Genomic DNA, 19,021 nt, shown 5'->3' on the forward strand with positions numbered 1-19,021 from the left:
CAGTGTTTGCATGCACTCTGCAGGTACGGATGAACACGGGCTGAAGATCCAGCAGGCAGCTGGTAACGCTGGGAAGGAGCCTCTGAGCTTCTGCACCGAGGTTTCAGAGCGTTTCAGGCACGTTTTCCAGAGATGCAATATTTCATTCACGGACTACATCCGGACGACGGAGCCGAGGCACAGACAGGCCGTTGAACACTTTTGGACGGTTCTCCAGAGCAAGGGCTTCCTCTACAAAGGCACGTATGAAGGCTGGTACTCCACTCCAGATGAGAGTTTTCTCACTCCAGACCAAGTTACTGACAGCACAGACTCCGAGGGAAGACCGATCAAAGTCTCCACCGAGAGCGGCCACAAGGTACCATCCTCCTGTGCTGCCTAACTAGTTCAGTGAAGCGTGTTTTATAAATGTGCCTTAAAAAAACCCCAGTACAGTTCTGGTGTGCATCTTGAGACAGTGATGTGATGTATTAGATATTTGTGCAAGTTTTTTTTTTTTTTTTTTTTTTTTTTTTGAAACAGCTCAGACATGTGTTTCGATCTCGGACTGCTCTGTGAAGCCAGGGGCATAAAGTTTAGTTAAAAAAAAAAAAAAAAACTATTATATTTAAGGATTTATACATTTAAAAAAGGGTTTAACAATTGTTCGAATAAGAATAAATTATCAAAAATTTAAATAAGGTTAAATTAAAATTAGTTAACTAAAAATTAGATTAAAATGATCAATTAGGCCAAAATATGTTAATAAATTAAAATAAATCATTAAGAATGAAAAAAAGTGAAAAACAAAAAGATTAAGACAAATCACATAAAAATAAGATGCAAATATGATCTAATTGAAGCCAGCCAAGAATGAGAATCTAAAAAGGAAAACTAAAATAAGAAAACAAAAAGCTTAATTTATGATTAAGAAACAATCAGATTATTACGTTTCGATGAGAGTATACAAGACAACAAAAAATGGTTAAAAAAAAAAAAAAAAAAAAAAAAAAAAAAATCTGTGAACTAAGATCTAACAGTACGATACTGAAGTGAGTAAAATTTTTTTAAATCTATTCCAAATTATATTTTGCATTAGCATAATATACAGTATACCAATTTACATTAGGACAGTGTCGGTCTTTATACATTAACCCTAAGAATTTTTTATTTTGGCTTCCGTTGCATGCAAGTAACAGCAAAGCCCCGATCTAGAACATGTTCACAGGCTGACTGTGGAAGGAAACCTGTGTAGATTTTATCAAGGCGAGCAGCACTGGTCTATTACTACAAGACCTAGCTCTTCAGCGTGGCATCATATAACGTCTCGGTCCTCCCCGGCAGGTGGAGTGGATGAAGGAGGACAATTACATGTTCCGTCTATCGGTCTTCCGCCCCGAGCTGCTCCGCTGGCTCCGATCGAACCCGAAGGCCATCCAGCCGGTCAAGTTCCACAACTCCGTTCTCCAGTGGCTGGGGGACGACATCCCGGATCTGTCAGTGTCCCGGCAGAGGAGCCGGCTCCAGTGGGGCATCCCGGTCCCGGGCGACCCAGAGCAGACGGTCTACGTCTGGCTGGACGCTCTGGTCAACTACCTGACGGTGGTGGGCTACCCTCAGCCTCGCTCTCAGCTGTGGTCGGCGGCGCATCACGTCGTGGGTAAGGACATCCTCAAGTTCCACGCCGTTTACTGGCCGGCGTTTCTCATGGCCGCGGGGCTGCCTCCTCCCCGGGCCGTATACGTTCACTCGCACTGGACGGTGGAGGGAAAGAAGATGTCTAAAAGTCTCGGGAACGTGATCGACCCTCTGGACGCCGCCGAGAAATTCGGCGTGGACGGTTTGAGATACTTCCTCCTCCGACAAGGCGTTCCTGATACCGACTGCGACTATTATGAGGATAAAGTGGTGAAGATGTGCAACAGCGAGTTGGCGGACGCTCTCGGAGGGCTGTTGAACCGCTGCACGGCGCCCTCCATTAACCCCAAACAGGAGTACCCTCGCTTCGGGGAGGCGGAGTTCGCCGGACGAGCCGTTTCGGAGGATTACAGAATGATGGAGGCCGTGGCAGAGCTTCCCGTTTTAGTAGAGCAGCACTTTGAGAACCTGCACATATATAAGGCGTTGGAGGCCATCAGCGCGTGCGTGCGCCTCACTAACGGCTTCGTGCAGAGACACGCTCCGTGGAAGCTGGACCGGAGCGATCCTGGAGAGCTAAAGTGGCTCGAAAGCATCCTTCACGTGTCTTTCGAGTGCCTCAGGGTTTACGGGATACTCCTGCAACCCGTGGTGCCTGGGCTTGCCCATCAGATTTTATCCAGGCTGGGAGTCGGGCCCGAGGAGAGAAGCTGGAAGTTTTCGGCGATGCGCGAGAGACCGGATCGGGGCCGGGCGGGAGGGAGAGCGCTGGGTCCTGATTCGGGCGTGCTGTTCGGTCGCCTGGAGAGGAGAGCGACGAAGCAGAAGACTCCCCGCAAGACGAGTTAAAAACTAACACAATGAAACGTAACGGTGGCGGTTGCACAGATATTACAGCAAAAGGTCAATGTATGACAAGGCATAAAAACTGACATGATTTTTTTAATGAGAAATACACGAAACTGAAAAATTGTACAAATCGAAATAAAATAAAATAAAATAAAAAAAAAAGGTTGCAATATTCTTATAATTTCCTGTACTTCTTTTTACATAAACTCTTTCATGGTTCGCCTCAGAAATGCATGTCTGAAAACAATGACTCTGTTATTCTCTCTGGAAGCAGAACTACTCTCGGCCGCCGGTGAAATGCGTTCAGACGCTCTCAGAAATATGAGTTGGTGTTCTGTCCGGGTTGAGTACCTAGGGAAAGAGAAACGGCATTTTAATGCAGAAAATGGCTCATTTTGCATTGATTTAAAAAACAGCGCTAAGAATAAAAACCATTGAATACAGAACGTATCAGGTTTGCTTTTCTAGTCGACCGGTGGCTTAAACGACTATTAGTTGCACGTTTATATTCATTTAAATATAAATAAAATGTGGATGGAATTGCAAAATCCATTTTTTCTGTATGCATGCCACCGCACTCGGCAATTTTCGAATGAATAAACTGAACGGCCTAGCCTGTCCGAAAAAACTAAATCTAAATCCTGCATGTCTCTCGAGGGAATTCTGGCACAGAGGCGTTGTTTCGTTTACGGCATGCACGCACGACGCTTGCCGTGATCTCAGTCGCCGAACATCTGAGCGTTGCCCGTTACATTCACGAGAGCTTCGTTGGCGTGATTTGCACGGTATTGCCAAACCACTGACATGCATAAATAAAAGTAACACATAAACATCGTCTCCAGAGCTGCTCTGAGAGTCCCTTTATTGTCAATGCCGGTGCTGAAGTGCATGAATAGCTTTCACTCATGCACTTGGATATATATGCCTAACAGAGCACGTTTATCTAGCTTAATGTTAAGAGTGCTGCCACGAGCATTTGAAAATGTTTTTGAAGGGCTACGTGTGTCGAGTAAAAACCCCACAGAGTGTATGGTATGGGAAGTGTTGAAGCGTACTTGAGAGCTGCTGCTGGAGCTGTCTGACCAGGGCTGCGGTCTGCTGCTGCTGCTGGGTCTGCTGCATGCCTTGCCGGGGAAACTGAGACAAAACACGGAAGAAACAGGTTCAGAACATCCAAAAAGCAAAGCGATAGGCCGCTAAAGCCCTGGAACTATTTTATAATGCCTCTGTCTGCTAGGGCTGTGACAATAAATCGATGCATCGTGATCTGAGAAATGATTACGCATCAGTTCAGAGATTTTCCGAAGGCACTGCGGTTCTCTCTCGAATCCATTCTGAGCTTAGTTTTCAACAGCAGATGGCGCTCCAGGCTATTTTTCAAGTGCGCATATTTCTTGAATAAAACCGTTCGTGCAGTGTTTAACAACTGGAAGGGAATGAAAACACCAAAGTTTTACATCTAAAAAAAAAAAAAGTGTAAAATGTTACAGTCTCTCAAAAGAATGAAGTCTTTTTTTAAAACGAATCCCAAGCAATTTCACGTTGCCGCTGTACTCAAAGCAGCACCGCGCTCACAAACACTGCTTTATCAGGCTTTACAGGCCAGATGAGAGCAATCGATCAATCACCGCTGATTGGTCACTCAAAGGAGGGGCTTGGGAAAATACCTGGAAGAGCAAGTAAGAAAAATACCTGCAATTTTTTTTAATCATGCATGCATGCATATCAATCTGTTGCTGGGGATTCATAAAACCAAAATATGAACCTTTCATAACCATAATAGGAGCACTTTCATGCAAATGCACAGACCACTTTGAACACCCTTGCAATACGCTTCAACTGCATGAATGATTATTTTATGTTCAAGCGGTGTGTGTGTGTGTGTGTAAGGAACTAGAAGGAAGCACAGTACGGCCGTTTCTAAAGCGTGTTCAAAGCAATTCAAGAGAGAAAAATCTCAGAATTATTTGTGATGCATGGATTTGTCGCCGCCAGCTTTCCCACCCCTTTGCGTTTCACTACACGCTTGCTTTGGAGAAGCGCCTGGTCTCACCATGGGCTGCATCCCGAGGGCCTGAGCGGGCGGCTGGGCTGCAGACACCTGCTGCTGCTGAACCTGCTGCTGTTGAACCTGCTGCTGCGGCACCTGCTGAGGCTGAACCTGCTGCTGCTGCTGAACCTGCTGCTGAACCTGCTGCTGCAAAACAAACACGAGTCACTCAAACATAGGCATTAAGTGAAATGTGCAGCGATATGACGCTTCACTTCGATTACAATTAGTGATTGATGTTGGTTTTATTTGGTCCACATAGGATTGCACTGTAAATATATGCAACTACCAAGGCTGGAGAGCTAAGTGCATTTCTTATCTTGGTGATTTTAAAACGATTTAAGGTAACAAAGCTTGCTTGAAATGAAGATGTCTTATAAAAAAAAAGGACCATGGACCACAAAATAAGTATACATTTTTGGCAATTAAGATTAATACATGAGCTGAATAAATAAGCTATCCATTGGTGTATGGTTTGCTACAAAATAAATGAATATTAAAATACCAAAAAAACATTGTTATGGTCATTTTTGAGCACGATGCTACTGGTCTAATCGGATTCAATGATCTATGCTAAGCTATGCTAACAGATTGGCTGAATACATTCGAAAACGGTAACTGAACTTAACTCTAGTGGAGTTGGAGAATGAGCCTACTTTGTCAGAAATCAGCTGTATGAAATGTCAGACGACCAACATATAGATCAGGAGCGAACCAAAATGCAAAATGCAACTTTAACACTTTATTTTTGCCATAATTAATTCAATCTATTTAACCAGCCCTAACATTTTACATAGGCGGTAGTAAGGTTTTAAGGGGAAAGTATTGTCAGTAATGAAAAAAAAACCCAAATAAAAAAAATGACAATTTCGGTTTGGATTAATCGTCCGGACCTGATAGAGTGTGTGTCGTACGTACTCTGAGAGCCGGATGCTGTCTGATCAGCTGCTGCTGTTGCTGCTGGGCTTGTTGTTGCTGCTGCTGCTGCTGCTGCTGCTCCATCATCTGATTGGGCCTCATGTTGGGGTGCATGCCCTGTGCCCCTAAGTGACCTTGACTCAGGCCGTGCATCATAGGCGTCTGCTGCATGGACTGATGGGAAAACCTGAAACAGATGGGGAAAGTTGAGCTGATTTGATCAGGTTGGAACTAATTCAAGGACATGCAACAGGACTGCAAGTTGGTGTGTTGATTTTTAATAGGCTATTCCACCAAATGGCAACCTGGGGTGTCAAAATCGGACAACAGTGTTTCCCACAGACTTGTACACTATGGGGCACTTAAAAAATGCTATTTTCTGCCAACAGGAGGTGAAATAGAAAGAGGATTCAATTTGATTAAATCATCTTCAAATTGAATCCTCTTTCGATTTCACCTCCTGTTGGCAGAAAATATATGCTATATATTAGATATAAATCTGCATGTGTTAGGATCATCTTTGATAGCTCCTTTGAAAGCATCTTGGGTAAACCCTACATTTAAGGAACATAAACCTGAACTGAAGGTGGCAAAGCCGGATTTTACAGAACAAAGACGTTTTTCTGAGCTTGTCTATTATTCACTTCTCGAGACACGAGACTCTTTAAACCAAACGTGCAAGTTTGAGTTCAGTCGATCACCACCGAGATGTTCTGCCTCTTCAGTGACAAACGTGAATCTCAACTATAAATAAGATTTGTGCTGTTGAGGAAAAAGGTGGAAACTGTCTATATAAATACACAAACATGCATGCATTTAAAAGAATGGCTTTTCACCGCGTCTATGGGTGAGGCTTCTGGTGAGGTACATAACAAGGAGAATAACTCGTGCAGTAAAACGTTTGCACTAATGTTTGCACTACAAACCAGTGGGTTCCTAAATAAGATAAAAAAAATAACCTAAGACGCACCAATTTACAATATGAAGCAGAAAAATTTACTTTTGTACAAAAAAAGTCTAAAACAAAAAGACTCTGGAAGCAGATGAACATAAATATAGAATATATAAATATAAATATATTAGTAAGAATCTTCTAAATATATATTATATGTGTGTGCACTATTAAAAGTAAATCAGGAATGTAGATTAGGTTAAATTAGATTAATTTTAACTGTATTGTGAGCTTGAACTTTTAGTCAACAACAAAAAAAAAAAACTAGAATATTAAATACATTAAAATGTAATAATAAAGAAACATGGCAAAAACAACAACAACAACAAGCAAAAAAAACCAACACAAAATGAATACTACATTTAGCCAATTGGATTCCTTCAAGCGAGGTGCTAGGACCAGGATTAAGGCAGTATTGTGTGCGTGACTGACCTCTGCGTGTTCTGTATTGTGTGTGCGTATGCCGCTGGAGCCTGCTGGTGGACGTAGCCGCTAGGCCTCTGCTGCATTTGCCTCAGAGGGTCCACTATGCCCGGGTTCGTGCCCGGATGGCCCCCCTGGAAGCCCTGGTTACCGTACGAGTTAGGAACTATCCCACCGGGCTGAGAGGGGTGCGGCTGCATGCCCATGTGTGAGCCGTACGAGGTGTAGCCCTGGGAGATATTCTGAGGAGAGAAACACAAGCGCTCATCTCCGGGTTCAGGCGAACGCTGAACAAATCAGCAATGCAAATCTTCTTATACTTGCCTGTGTCGGCTGCATCGACGGATACTGCTGATTAGGTGCCACTTGCCTGATCTGCTGTCCGAGTAAATGATTATGATTCTGGATAAGTGCAAACAGAGCATTAAAACAAAGCACGAACGCCCCCCCTGTTTCCTGAAAAAAAAAAATCTAACCTTTCTGAATTCGACACTCACGAAGCACTAGGAGACGAAACAGAAACTAAATGAAAAAGACACATGGTGCTTGCCCACGGAAACACATGATGGTCGACATTAGTGATTTTCCTTCTTAAACTGAGCTGACCCATGCATGGAGGCTCGTTTCCGTCAGCGAATAAAAAAAATAGCTGCAACTTTCTCACGCAATAAACCTTTTTCTCAAAAATGTGTGATATTAACTTGCAGTGCTGAGTTTTAAAGTACAAACATACAATATTCAGAATTAAACAATTTTTGTCCAAAACTGTGAAACTTTATATTACACAATTTAAAGCAAAAAATTGCTATAAATTTGCAATTCTAGGAAATAATCTCAGAATTGTAACAAAAGTTAATATATATATATATATATATATATATATATATATATATATATATATATATATATATATTAAAAAAAAGTTATATATATTAAAAAAAAAAAAAAAAAAAAACTCTTTTTCCCATTAGAACTGAACTCAATTATGGTTTCTCACAATTCTGAGAACAAAAAGCTAAAAGGAAACAGCCAGAATTATGACACTATTGAGGACAAAAAAGGTCAGAATTGTTCATTATAATTTTTTAACATTTTGTGGCTTAAATACGCTTCCATCTTCATACTTGTTGCAAAGTTAGCAGTTTTACCACAGAATTAAAGCCGTCTCCCCAGAACACCATTTTGATGGAGAGGACCTCCATTGAGGGAAAAAAAAAAAAAAAAAAAATCACAGAAAATACACAGTTGTTCTAGGTCTGATTAGCACTTGGGATGAATTTGTTTTGCAGACCTGGCAACCTGTTATTTTATCACCATTTGTTGATTGCTTGTGGTATCTGAAGGAAACGGCGACAGTCAGACTTCTCCAAGCAGTCATTAATCCTACAAATGTGTGGGGCCCCTGCATTACATGTTTGCCCGAGAATGCACCACTAATTACAGGACATGACAAAGCGGGTGAACTAATCAGACAAAATACAAGGAAACCATGTGTGTTTTTGGTCTGGGGTCTTGATCAGTAAAACCAGACTCACCAGTCTGACCTGTAGCTGATGACGGAGAATCTGCCCCTGAGGCATGCTCTGAGGGGGCTTGTAGCCCATCTGGAACTGCTTGTCCATTCCCATCATGTTGCCCATGCCAGGACCCTGCATATTAGCCATGTTGTAGGCAGGACGTGGGGGAATTTTGCCCATGGGACCCCTGGGACGGAAAGGGGGGTCTAAACCGGGGCCTCCTTAGGGGAGGAAAATAAAACAAAACAAGTAAAAAAATATATATATATTTACGATGTCCAACATGCATATTATGATGCTAAGATTACTGAAGGAACTGCTTTATGAGGCTAAACAGTAGAACAGGTTAAAAGGCATGCACTGACCTGGTGGCAGAGGCTGGTTTTGGGCATACATGTTCATCGGAGCCTGGTAGCCCATTCGGAAAGGCATGTTTGACTGGCCCATGTTCATCAGATCAGGAGCCATGCCCTGCGTGTACTGCATGACTGGGTTGTGTGGCTTGTAGTCCTAAAGCACAGGAAATTACTGCAATTTAAATTTTATTTGGACAAGACATTTGAATATTTATTGGAAAGGGGTGACCTAATAGTTTTTGCATGTATCCATGCATGCATCTTAGTACACACACACACACACACATACATATATATATACACACACACACATTCATATATACACACACACACACACACACACACATTCATATATACACACACACACACACACACATATACACACACACATATACACACACACATATACACACACACATATACACACACACACTCACACACACACACACACATTTATATATTGCATGTTCAGATATAAAATACTCTAAAGAACATGAAAATTAAAAAAAAGTTGGCATGACTGACAAGGTTTTTTTTTTATTATTATTATAATAATAAACATTAGCAGGGAAAGAATAAAGAAGAAAATTACTTCTGAAGGATCTAATAAAAATATACACAGGAAATGCATTTTTTCCCCTCATATGTACCTCTTGTTTATTTGCAGATGCTGGTTTCTTTTTCTTCTTCTTCTTAGTGGGGTCAGGTGCGACATTAGTGACGTTCTTCTCCGGCTTCCCAGCATCCACCTTCTTGTCCGGCTCAGGAGGCACGGGAGCGGGCGGCTCCTCCTCTTCTTGGGGCAGGTTGAGGGGCGCCAGATAGTAACTGCGCTGCTTGGGCTTTATGTGAGTGTGATAAAGCAGCAGCCGCTGCTGCTCCTCGTACTCCGTGACTTTGCGGTCGACCCGTACGGACCCGAACCAGCCCCAGGACAGCGGGGCCGAGTGCTTCAGGCCCTCGAACACGTCCCAGGGAGAAATCTTCTGCTTAGTCGACACCTGAAGACCCTGTGTGTGCGAAAACGCAGCGCAAAGGTAAGCGGCGGGCCGGAGGCTGAGCGGCGCCGCAGCAGTAATAAGCCGCTAGGCTAGGTACCTCTTTTTCAAAGCCGGCGATCTTGTTGCCCTTCGTGTCGATGAGTGACCCCTGGGGCTCGCAGGTGATGACGTCACGCGTCTGCTTGGGCAGAGGCAGCAGCTGGCGCACTTTCTCCAAGCTCTCGGACTGACGGTCACCCAGCTCTTTCTGCAGGGCAAAGCAAACCAGAACCTTACACTTCTGGGAGAAAAAGAGCGGCACTTTCCTGCGCAAATGAGGATCAAACGCTGCTCAATACAGCTGCGGAGTGCTTTTGTGCAGTTTTAGTTAAACTACCATTTCCACAATTCTAAAGAAGTCTCCTATGCTTAATAAAAAGGCATTTGTTTGATTGAAAATACAGTAAAATGTTTAAATAATTGAATTTTCAGCATCATTACTCCAGTCTTCAGTGCCACTTTATCCTTCATAATTCATTTTTGTGGAAACCATAACATATTTTTCAACTTACTTTGATGCAAAAGCTCAAAAGAACAACACTTATAATATAATATATAAATATAAACGTATGTTACGTTTGAGAAATGTAATGCATCTTTGCTGAATAACGCTGCATCTTAGCAGCACATGAAATAAAATAAAATGTAAGGAAAAAAATTATTAAAAATTGACGATCACGAGATCGAGGTTTTAAGAATAATTCGTAATACTTTAAGAAAGTCATAGCATTTTGAGAGTAATGTAATATTTTGAGAATAAAGTCCAATCTCTGTGGGATGAAGTCATAACATTGTGATTTATTCCATAATATTTTGAAAGAAAGTCAATATAGTCGTCGCATTACGGGACAAAATTTTGTAGTACTTTGAGAATAAAGTTCGTAGCATTATGAGATTCAAATCATAGTACTTCAAGGACAGTCATAATACAAAATTAAACATCGCTAATATCGGTAATGTCCAACCTTTCAAAGTTAACATAATAACAGCAATAAAAACAAAGGTTGAAGTGGACTCCAACTTGTTAAATTACATTGCTGTCTTTGCTAAAACATGCAGTTTGTAAGCAATATTTCACATCCATTATTTTATAGCGCACCAGTGACCCAATAACGGCAATAAACTTTGTTACTGTATTATAACGCAGTCTCAGCTTTCAAAACTTCGACTAAGAAAAGCCTACTCTGACATTCTAGTGCATCAGTGCAGCTCAGCCTCACCCGGAGTTTCTTGACCAGGTTCATGTAGGCCCTCTTATTCTCCTCCATGCTGCCCTGAGAGATGCTGGACATGTCAGCCGCCAGGGTGCCGTTAATCAGCACGCTCAGCATGTCTAGCACCGTAGTGAAGAGCTCGCTGGTGGGAAAACAACACAACGCGCGTCATTCACACGAGAGAGCGTGGCAAAGCCGGTCAGACAGTGAACGAGGGGAGCGTCACGTCTCACTTGTTCGACTGCATGTCCACCGTGCCGCTGCTGATGATGTCCAGGAGAAGCACCGCCCACTCCGTCGTCTGCTGGGTGCTCCGCTGCACCGTGTCAAACATCCCGCCCACCTAGACCACGGGACGGCAAACAGCAAACGAGCTCAGCGCAGTTTAACCACATCTTTACGGGGCTGGGCGTCGTTTGAATTGTATTTTATCGATTCGGATTCTCAAAATCAGTTTAGATAAAAAAAAAAAAAAAAACACATTTAGTGCCACAAAGATCACAAGATTAAAAAGCACAACATTTTAAGAACAAAAAGGCACTTGCTTCTATACAAGAGTCTGAAATTTTATGCGAGAAAACCTGATCCGAGATTTTTCTTGATATACAAATGTTTTGTAGGCAGCGTGCAAAAGCGCCTTAAAATACAGCAACGTTAATCTAAAGTAGTAAGACTTTTCTTTCTTTTTAAGAAAATGTACGTGAAGACATTTGACAGTAATGTAATATTTTGTGAAATAAAGTCGTATCATTATGGCATTTTGCATTATGCGAATAAAATGTAATTTTGAGAACATCGAAATATTTCAGAATAAAGTTGCAGCATTATGGGACTACATTTGTATTTTTTTGAGAATTAAGTTTATAACATGAAATGGCTTAATGAGATTAAAATCACAGTGCTTTGAGGACAGTCAAGATTAACCATCATAATATTTGAAATATAAAGTAGTATAGTGCGTGAATAAAGGTTCATTTGTGATTTTCCACCACATACTCCACAAGAAATGTCTGTTTCATTCCTCAAATGTATTTAACATTAAAAACAGAAAAATAAAAACGCTTGAAGTGGGCTTCAACTCGACACTGTTGTCTTTGTGGAAGTGAACAGCATTATGGCGTTATAATACAATAGCATATAACACAATGCAATATTGCATAATACAAAAATATTCATATGTTTACATGCACTTAAATCACATTAAAAATGTAAATGCAGGAATCACTAATCAGAATCGAGGTGCTAAAAAGGAACTGGATTTCGAAACCCAACCCTGCATCTTGGTGACTTTCATTCGTCTCTTAGGACAAATTTGACCTCGGGCGCACAATGCAAGGAATTGAGATTGATGAGAGGCAGATCGACACACAGACTGTACTTGTTTGGTCAGCCTGGAGATGATGTATGAGAGGAAGAGAGAAAGGTTACGCACCAGATTGAGTCGCAGCTTCAAGGCCTCGTGCATCATCTGCTTGGCCTTGCAGTCGTCCTGGTACTGGTCCTCGCGCCAGTTAGTCACAATCTGATACAGGGAAATACACAGCAGAGATGAGATGCGTTTGACCGACAGTGACACGGTGGGGGTGTGTGTGTGTGTGTGTGTGCGCGTGTGGATGAGGTACCTGCTGGACCTGGCTGTAGAGGGAAGTCAGGAGACCCTCTCTCTGCTCGTCTTGTCCTTTGAGACACGTCAGCACCAGTGAAAGGAAGGGCTGCTGGCTCAGGAGAGACATACTGAAAGAGGAAACACAAACAAAACGGTCGTTCTCGATCACGCTTGTTAATTACTGTGACAAGCACAGAACAAAAAACACACACATATACATATATTTATTTATTTATTTTGACACATGGGCCAACTGCAATTTTCTTGGGCAACTTTAAGCAATATTTCTCGGACACATTCCCACTGCATACTTTAGTCAAGTAAAAAAATAAATAAAATAATATTTAAAAAAATATATATATATATATATATATATATATATATATATATATATATATATATATATATATATATATATATATATATATATATATATATATATATACACAATATTTTTATATATATATAAATACAATAAAACATTGTAAAAACACAAGACATTTATAAGACATTATAAGAAATGTTTCAAAACATTTCAACTTTAATCCTGTTCTATTGATGCTCAAAGATACTATATTTATATCACAGTTCAGAAAAAAACATTAAGCAACACAAGTGCTTTTCAACACTGATATTAAGACATCAGCATGTGAGACTTTTTTCTTCTCAAAATTGTGATTTATCTTAACAAACACGTTTTCCACAGACGTATGGTATTTGAAAATCTGGAATCTGAGGATGCAGATATTATTACTAATACAATTTATCTTCATGGAACTTAATTAAAGAAAAATGTATAACATCGACCAATACAATGTATTGTTCGCTATTGCTACAAATATTACATATTAGTAATAATAATAATAATAATATTCTATAATAATTTTAAATTAATTAAATGCAGCCTTGGTGAGCATAAGAGATTTTTAAACAACAAAACAAAAAAAAATGACAATGCATATATTTTACAATGCACTGTGTGTATGACAGGACAGGGCTGCCTCTTTGCATCATTAAACACAAAAAGCAACAGCGTAAATGTCGCAGCAGCTTAAAAGTCTAGTACCTTTTTTGCTTCTGCCGATCTCTTTCTTTCCTGGAGGAGGGGCCCAGGTGCTGTCCCTTCTCCAGCTCTTCCCCAGCGGCCTTCAGCACGTGACCCTGCACCGAGGTGGGCAGCTTACCAATCAGAGGGGCCACCAGCCAGACCCCTGAGCGCTCAGAGGAACTGGAGGAAACACAGCGATAACAACAATATGTGAGAAACACGCTCTTTTCTCACAACACAGACGCCGATTCACGTCTTTTGAAGAAGAGAAGGTCGGTCCATCAGGTCCATCAAGCTGAAAGTAAATAAAAGCGCGAAGCGATGATTGGGGTCACCGACCTGAGCACAGGTTTGAGTTTGCTGGCACTGTTGCTATTGGAGACGGAGCTGCCAGAAACCGCAGAGCCATTCCAGCTGGGGTTACTAGAGTTCATCTCGGCAGACTTCTGGAAAACCTCAATGGTGGCCTTGGCTATGTTCTCCAGGAGAGAATACAGCTCCTGCAAAGAGTGGGTTCAGATGTACAAATCTTAAAGAAAAGGAGAGAAATCATCGAGCAGAGACGAACTCGGCTTTCGGCTTACGTTGTTCGAGCTTTGCTTGATCATGAGCTGCAGCTCGAGAGAGGACTGTCTCATGGTCCACTGGTCCATGTTCTGCAAGCAGGAAAACAGACGGAATATGGAAAGAATGCTTTTTAAGCAAATCAAAGCAGAGTTTAAGAGCCCCAGCTGGATGCTAATTGCGAGGGGCTCCTATCGTCACAGTCTATGAAGATGAAAACCAATCCAGGATAATGAGCTGCTGCGAGACCCACACAAATCATTAATGGCTTAAAGGCTAAAGGGTGTGAAATGAATAATTAAGCTCGGGAAATGACTGTTCATCCTCTGCTGCTCTTCTATCGCTGACAGAGCTGCCTGGCGTCAGAAACGCGCTTGTCTTCACGTTTCAAGGCCTGCTCTACTGGGCTTTACAGTCTGTATGTTCTGCACCGAGAGCATCACCAAATGCAACTGCGAGAGACTATTTTCGTACAGGTTTTCAGAAGACTCCTCCCGCTGCAGCGTTCCCTCAGGATTCTGCGACACCAAACCGTCTAAAAGTTAGAGAAATCCCTATTATGTTTGTTTCGGGGCTTTGTTGAAGTGGACTAAAAACCAGTTTGTGACAAATGTGTCAGTCTTTAGGAAGCCAAATGTAAACGTCGTTATTATATTTAAACGGTTTAAGCATCACAGCACATGCAGAGACCTGGGTTTTCTGCATTTACTATGAACCGAGCTGTTCTGATACACATTAAAATATATAATTATTGCATTAAACGAGATACTTCGTCAGAGCAAGCAGTGGTCGATCAACACTAAATCAGCATGTGATCTCTTAAATAAAGATGGCAAGATGGCTCATTTCTTCTTTAACGTTTAATTCCCACGTTTATATTAAAATATGATAATTTGGTGGATGATTTAAAAAATGTAAGCATGTGTAGGTAGCTTATTCATTCTCATATAAAAATGAACAGTCACCTGAGGGCGCTCAAAGACCATTATCCAATCTGAGCTTAAAACTCTGCTTGGGAGAGAGATTCAAGATACTACAAATAATTAAATACATAAAATTATGAACATGTGTTAATGTGCATTTATTTTTGCTCTCGGTATTTTAAAAGCATTCACTGATTGTAAACAGAAAAATACAAAAGTCATTGAGTGGTACTGCCATTAATATTATTTTGTAAAATAAATGTAAGTGCAATATAAAAGTACATTTGATTACCATCTGAATTAGTTCATTTTTTTCATTCACTCCTGTCTGATTTAGTCCACTCACTAACTGCCGTACACTATATAGGGTTTAGTGAGCGATTTCAGAATTGCTTACACTGCTTTCATCTCGCTTGTGACTTTCATTTTTGAGAGCGTGCTGATATTTTTCAATAATTTCACTTTTCGAGGCAGAACGGGCCTCCGTGGCTTTTAGGAAACGAACGGGAAACACGGTGCTACTTGACGATTAACAGTAATATTCACAGTATTTAAATAGTTTAGACGTAATGAGAAATTCAAAAAGTTCAGGAGCAGATGTTCTGTGGGGTCATGTGAGAGCGTGCGACCTGCAGGATGCGTTTGATGCGCTGTCTCTGAGGATTCTCGCCCTCCTCGCTGTCCAGCTGTCTGTGTGGGTAACAGATGAGCTGCAGCAAGCGCTGAGCCTGGATGTTGACCAGCACCGGATCCTGCAGAGCACTGCTGTCCTCCGACAGAGACTTCAGACAACGCTCGCCCACCCACTCCTGTACCAGAGACAGACAATTCAGAAAAATGCTATTTTTCCCTACAGAAAGAGTTATTACTTCACAGTTATTCCAATAAGGATTATAACAGCTACAAGGATGCGATCCGCTTAAAACCATCACCTGTTGGCAGATGCTCTTCAGCACATACTTGGCGTAAACCACCAGACTGGCCGTTTCAATCGAGACATTACGTCCTCCGGATTTTTTGGACCCCATGTCATCCTCTCCGATGTCGTCCAAACCAGCCGAGTGGGAGAAGCCCGAACCCTTCAGCTCGGCATCTCCTGGAGAAATAAACACAAAGTCAGAGTTTTTTAAGGAACGATCAATTCTGAACGCGCAAACCTTCAGCTGGGTCTTCACTGGATATAGTTAAATCTTCTGTATGATCATCAAGACGCTTCCAATAACAGCTCACAGAAAAACATGTATTCATCCTCGGGTGACTCGAGGTGTAGATGATATCGTTTCCTCTTCTGCTTTACATCACTTGCTCAGAATCAGTATCGAACAGCTGATTAAAACACTCCAGTCCATCAGTTAACATCTTGCAAACATCTAGCTGCATTTCTAGAAAACAAACCCATTTTAACTTTTAACTGTCGCTTCTGGGCAAAATATAAATACAGCCTCCATAAAACCGTAAAATGCATCCCCTATTGTCCTCTCACATCAAAATACAATCAGATATTTCCTAAGGACATTTCTTGTCTTATAATCTATGCATATTTCTCTCCTGGCTCGGATGAGAACTTTTTGGGCTTGCTGGAGACAACAGCTTGAAGTTCGCTTCACGAGTCGTTAACTGATGAATTGGAGTATTGTGGATTACACGGAAGGTTTGGGCTCATTCTGACGGCACCCATTCACCGCAGAGCATCCATTGCAAGCGATGCTGTGCCACATTTCTCCAAATCTGACGAAGGAACAAACTCATCTACATCCTGGATGGCCCGAGACTGAGGCGAATTCATTTATTGGTGAACAACTTCTTTAATCGTCTTCTCTGATTGCCTAAAATGTGAACGCACAGCAGAAAAATACGGGAAGTCTCACCCAGCATGAAAACAGCCTTTAAGACGGCAAACACGGCTCCCACCACGATGCTGTTCTGAGAAGCGGCCAGCAGATGTCGGTCACAGGACGATCTGATGCCCACCGTGGATTTGTCTGTGGACGGAAATGTTATTCTCAGGTGTATGCTTGCAGTCCGGAGTCTTTTAGGTGGGGTGTGTAAAATAGAGTGCGATTTATTTTATTTGGTGGGAGCTGTTACCTGATTTGGTGCCGTCTTGAGGACAGGGGTTGCGCTGCGGGGTTCTGAACAGATGAAGCAGGATCCTACATGTCAGTCTGGCTCCGGGTTCAGAGTCCTGCTCGCTACAGGCTGAACACACACACACAAAGTCACAAGCATCTTCCATAAAAAGCCACCGGCCTCAGAACATGACCCCATCATTTCACAGCTGCATCGAAGCAGTACAAACAGAACGAGCCCGTGGCAATACTGTATCCTGCCAGACAGACGGACCACCTGCGACTCAAACGAGCAGGATAAATAAACACCCGGGAAAAAAAGAGACCTTTGAAGTTCCCAGAAGGATCGCCAGACTTGATTTAAGGCGTTAGTTCAACCAAACACAAACACGCCGTCATGAATTTCTCATGGAGCGTCTCGGGCTGTTCCCAAACCGAACGACACAAATGTCGGAAGAAGGCACACAGACCGATAAAGCTAATCAAACACAATCGATGGAGTCTCGACGCTTGTGATGAGAACAAACCTCTTTGATTCGAGCACGTTAAACAAGTTAGAGCTCATCAAAAATGATGAATGTGTGCTGATTAATGTTTGTGTGTGAATAGAAGACTAAATTAAATTGGTTCATCATATAAAGTGTAGTTTTCTCACAATGTCTTTACTAATTTTTCACTTTTTGTTTGCATAAGCACTCAATGGTTGATTGATGTACACAAGTCTTAGGTTATTAAGTTAATAATTTATTTTCGTTTTACGAGAGAACTTTCCCTTTTAATTCTTGCACACAGTTATTAAACGCTTCCAGAAAACACGAAGGAGGCGCACTATTTTTATGATTTTTGCCAATTTTGGAGTTAAGCAGCTCCATTGAACAAGTATGGAACAATATGAGGGTTATGTAACGATTGCAATACTTCAATGAGATTATTTAATTATTATTTGCTTTAGCTGAACTCTTGATGGTACGGAATCCCACCAGAACATAAAATGTTATTACAGAAATTGTAAACCTTTTAGGCATTTATGTATTCTTTCATGTATGATTTTTTTTTTTGGTAACAATTAGTAATGTCTTTATGTACAATGCATTGAATGCAAAGTATTGAAGCATTATAACATTTGACTGCCTTGCATTTTAATGTAAAGCTAAATATAAATGTATTGTAATATTATAGATCATACAACATTTCTAAGGTGCATTAGATTTAAAATGCACTTAATACAAAGTAAAGTGTTATTGTTATTTTTCCTACATCAACCTGCCCAGATGAAAATGATACACCCTGTCTAAATCTGGCAGATTTTATAACGACGATGCATTATTAATGTGTGTTGTTCCTGATTAAATATACATCGTTTTTTTTTTTTAAAGAGACATTTACGACAATGTACGTTTTCCCAACATTTTCATGTCATGCTCCTTCTCTAAATAGACACTTCTGAACGCTGTCTTTCACTGATGCCTTGAATAGCTCCTTGTGCACAGAGCCAATCAGAGACTGACCGCAGGACACACACACACACACACACACACACACTCCAGTGTGCCCGGTGTGAAATGCAGACTTCAAACAGACTGGCAGTTAGTACAGACGACTCTGATTTCTCTGAACTCTCTTAGGTAACTGTGAAAACCTGAACGGCTGCGGCTCCGAGAGTGAGGCATGCGGTGACTGTATAGCAGGTAGTTGTAGAAAACTACTGGATATCAACTGAAAGAGCCATACCTGCATTGAGGAGAGAGGGAATGGCCACACAGCGCACCAGATCCTCCAGCAACAAACACTGCCGAGCTATCAGGATGGCAACGAATGTCGCCAGCGAGTCGTGGAAAGAGAGATCACTCACCTGCCAAAGAGAAAGAGCACTCA

The 19,021-nt window shown here is 41.5% G+C and overlaps 2 protein-coding genes across 2 annotated transcripts in view; one reads left to right on the forward strand and one right to left on the reverse strand.

Annotated features, from left to right (window-relative positions):
- Positions 1-2,638, forward strand: part of mars2 (methionyl-tRNA synthetase 2, mitochondrial) — a 3,558-nt gene extending 920 nt beyond the window's left edge. Inside the window, exons 2-3 of the mRNA XM_043257853.1 lie at positions 24-358; positions 1,324-2,638. Coding sequence (XP_043113788.1) covers positions 24-358; positions 1,324-2,466 — 1,478 coding nt within the window. The 3' untranslated portion in view covers positions 2,467-2,638. The remainder of the gene's footprint in view (positions 1-23; positions 359-1,323) is intronic.
- Positions 2,540-19,021, reverse strand: part of med12 (mediator complex subunit 12) — a 30,551-nt gene continuing 14,069 nt past the window's right edge. The window contains exons 21-42 of the mRNA XM_043256929.1: positions 18,878-18,998; positions 17,166-17,276; positions 16,946-17,059; positions 16,010-16,173; positions 15,707-15,886; positions 14,175-14,246; positions 13,930-14,090; positions 13,609-13,770; positions 12,559-12,670; positions 12,369-12,458; positions 11,170-11,279; positions 10,943-11,078; positions 9,781-9,930; positions 9,333-9,692; positions 8,692-8,836; positions 8,345-8,547; positions 7,134-7,211; positions 6,819-7,051; positions 5,435-5,621; positions 4,520-4,663; positions 3,522-3,603; positions 2,540-2,817 (exon numbers count right to left, since the gene is read on the reverse strand). Coding sequence (XP_043112864.1) covers positions 2,780-2,817; positions 3,522-3,603; positions 4,520-4,663; positions 5,435-5,621; positions 6,819-7,051; positions 7,134-7,211; positions 8,345-8,547; positions 8,692-8,836; positions 9,333-9,692; positions 9,781-9,930; positions 10,943-11,078; positions 11,170-11,279; positions 12,369-12,458; positions 12,559-12,670; positions 13,609-13,770; positions 13,930-14,090; positions 14,175-14,246; positions 15,707-15,886; positions 16,010-16,173; positions 16,946-17,059; positions 17,166-17,276; positions 18,878-18,998 — 3,153 coding nt within the window. The 3' untranslated portion in view covers positions 2,540-2,779. The remainder of the gene's footprint in view (positions 2,818-3,521; positions 3,604-4,519; positions 4,664-5,434; positions 5,622-6,818; positions 7,052-7,133; positions 7,212-8,344; positions 8,548-8,691; positions 8,837-9,332; positions 9,693-9,780; positions 9,931-10,942; positions 11,079-11,169; positions 11,280-12,368; positions 12,459-12,558; positions 12,671-13,608; positions 13,771-13,929; positions 14,091-14,174; positions 14,247-15,706; positions 15,887-16,009; positions 16,174-16,945; positions 17,060-17,165; positions 17,277-18,877; positions 18,999-19,021) is intronic.

The sequence above is a fragment of the Puntigrus tetrazona genome, chromosome 14, assembly GCF_018831695.1.
Source record: "Puntigrus tetrazona isolate hp1 chromosome 14, ASM1883169v1, whole genome shotgun sequence".
Lineage (NCBI taxonomy): Eukaryota > Metazoa > Chordata > Actinopteri > Cypriniformes > Cyprinidae > Puntigrus > Puntigrus tetrazona.